The sequence below is a fragment of the Nuphar pumila genome, chromosome 4, assembly GCF_984573655.1.
Source record: "Nuphar pumila chromosome 4, dmNupPumi1.hap1.1, whole genome shotgun sequence".
In the NCBI taxonomy this organism is placed as follows: Eukaryota; Viridiplantae; Streptophyta; class Magnoliopsida; order Nymphaeales; family Nymphaeaceae; genus Nuphar; species Nuphar pumila.
The window spans coordinates 145,515,783-145,517,816 of record NC_143252.1 but is presented as its reverse complement, the minus strand read 5'-3'; the positions used below and the strand labels follow the sequence as shown (position 1 = coordinate 145,517,816).

At 46.4% G+C, this 2,034-nt stretch overlaps 1 protein-coding gene across 1 annotated transcript; it reads left to right on the top strand.

Annotated features, from left to right (window-relative positions):
- Nucleotides 1-782: 782 nt before the first annotated feature.
- LOC149841521 (21 kDa protein-like) lies at nucleotides 783-1,596 on the top strand. The gene has a single exon (XM_090004831.1). It carries the CDS (start codon nucleotides 804-806, stop codon nucleotides 1,383-1,385), a length of 582 nt encoding a protein of 193 aa, XP_089860957.1. The 5' UTR covers nucleotides 783-803; the 3' UTR covers nucleotides 1,386-1,596.
- Nucleotides 1,597-2,034: the final 438 nt, after the last annotated feature.

Below are 2,034 nucleotides of genomic sequence, written 5' to 3'. Positions count from 1 at the left end.
CCAAGTCAGAAATAGTGGGCGATCGAGGGCCCCCTTCCTCCTCCTGTTACCACTATATAGTCCTGCTCAAAAATCAAAGCGACGGATTGCGTTATACAGCCAGGTGGGCCCACAATGTGGATAGGATTAGGATCTGACCTGATTTCTCATTTTCCGTTCTGAAGAGTGGATGCTGTTAACGTACACTACGATACCTAACGTTAACACTGTTAATGCAAAGGATTGTGTTTTTTTTTTTAAAGGAAAATTACCAAGGATTGTTTTCAAAAGTTGACTAAATGATAAAAAGGCCCGAGGGGGCTAGTGGGGTGGGGGCCTTGGCTGCTAGATGAGCAGTCAAGGTTCGATTCTCATGGGTGTCGCCTCTCTACACAAGCCAATGCATAGGGTAGGCCTCGGGCTCAGGGATCCTAGCTCAGGAGTTTGCTGTGGGCATGACGACAGTAGGTATGGCAGACCAGGTCTTGTGCGATTTCTTCTGGTTATAAATTCAAAAAAAAGAGAAGAGTAAATGATAAAACACCAACCTGCAGGCTGATACCACCCTAATCTAAGTTTTGCAATTAATTAATTATTAATCCGACTGCTCCACTAATACAATCACCAAGACGGTTCATGATTGCCCTTTGGCCGTGGGGGCACCGCCTATCAAGTGAGAACAAGAAAGGGTGTGTGAACGAAACAAACAAAAATCCTAGTCATTTTATTTACACTTGCGCCATTGCACACCTATATATACACATCTTCATCCCTTCGGTCTGAAACAAACCCAACAACTCAGCCACCATCAAAACTAGCCAAACATGGCAAACTCGTTCTGGATTATCGCTCTCTTGATCTCAGCCACCACCTCCGCCACAGCCGCGTACTACACGGCCACCGCCGGCGATTTCTCGTATGTGAAAAATGCCTGTGATTCGACTCTATACCCATCCCTCTGCTTCTCCAAACTCTCTTCCTATGCCAACCGGATCAGGGGGAACCCCAAGAACCTTGCCGGGATCGCGATCTCGGTCAGCCTCTCATCTGTGTCCGATGCAGCCGCATACATGTTGAGCATCCGGCAGACGACCGGCGGCAACGCTGAGAAGGCTGCACTATCCGACTGCACCAAGGTGTTGGCTGACGCTGCCAGCCGGATGCGGCAGTCCATGAAGGAATTGAAGGTGCTGAGAAGGCAGACGCTGCGGTGGCAGCTCAGCAACGTGCAGACATGGATGAGTGCAGCGCTCACGAACGAGAACACGTGCACCGACGGCTTCGAGGGCCTCGACGAGGCCGTCGGCGACGCTGTCTCAGGCAAGATCACGTGTGTCACGGAGATGACGAGCAACGCCCTCGCTCTTGTTAATTACTTGGCTTCTCAGGCACAACCACAGCCTTGAGCCTCCTTGCTACTCTCTCAAATGTGCTCTGGCCTACGTAGAATCGAGTGCAAGCTTCTTCTTCTTCTTTTTATTTCTTTGTGTTTCTTACGAAAGTTTTACTAAAGAAGATTGGTGAAAATGCTTGCTTCATGGTTTTGATCTTTAGAGGATATTTTCATCATCTAGATATGAAGTCTTAACGTTGTATTATATATGAGACATATTAGAAGGATAATGATAGTGATATAGTATCCCAAAAGCACCAAATCGCTTCTTGTTAAATTAGTCCCATATCGTCATCACCATCGTCTCTATCATAACTTGTGCTATCTCTATCCGGTGGTGAAAGCACTAGATTGCTTCTTGTTAATTAGATTTCATATAATCATCACCACCATCCTCATGGCTTGTCCTATCCGTTTGTGGAATTTTGGGTTGATGCATGGCACACACCATGGTATATAACGATATATTATATCACCCACTTTGATATTGCAACGTCCACTCCCTTGGGTGGAGCATGCAATATCCAGGATTATACCTTTTGGGTGATGATAAGTATCCCTATAAAAGCAACCGCCTACCAGTGTCCAGTATTGCAATGGTAGAATTGACGGTCATCACTTTTTGTTTTTTCTTTCACTTCTCGGCAAGGTTGAAGGATAGC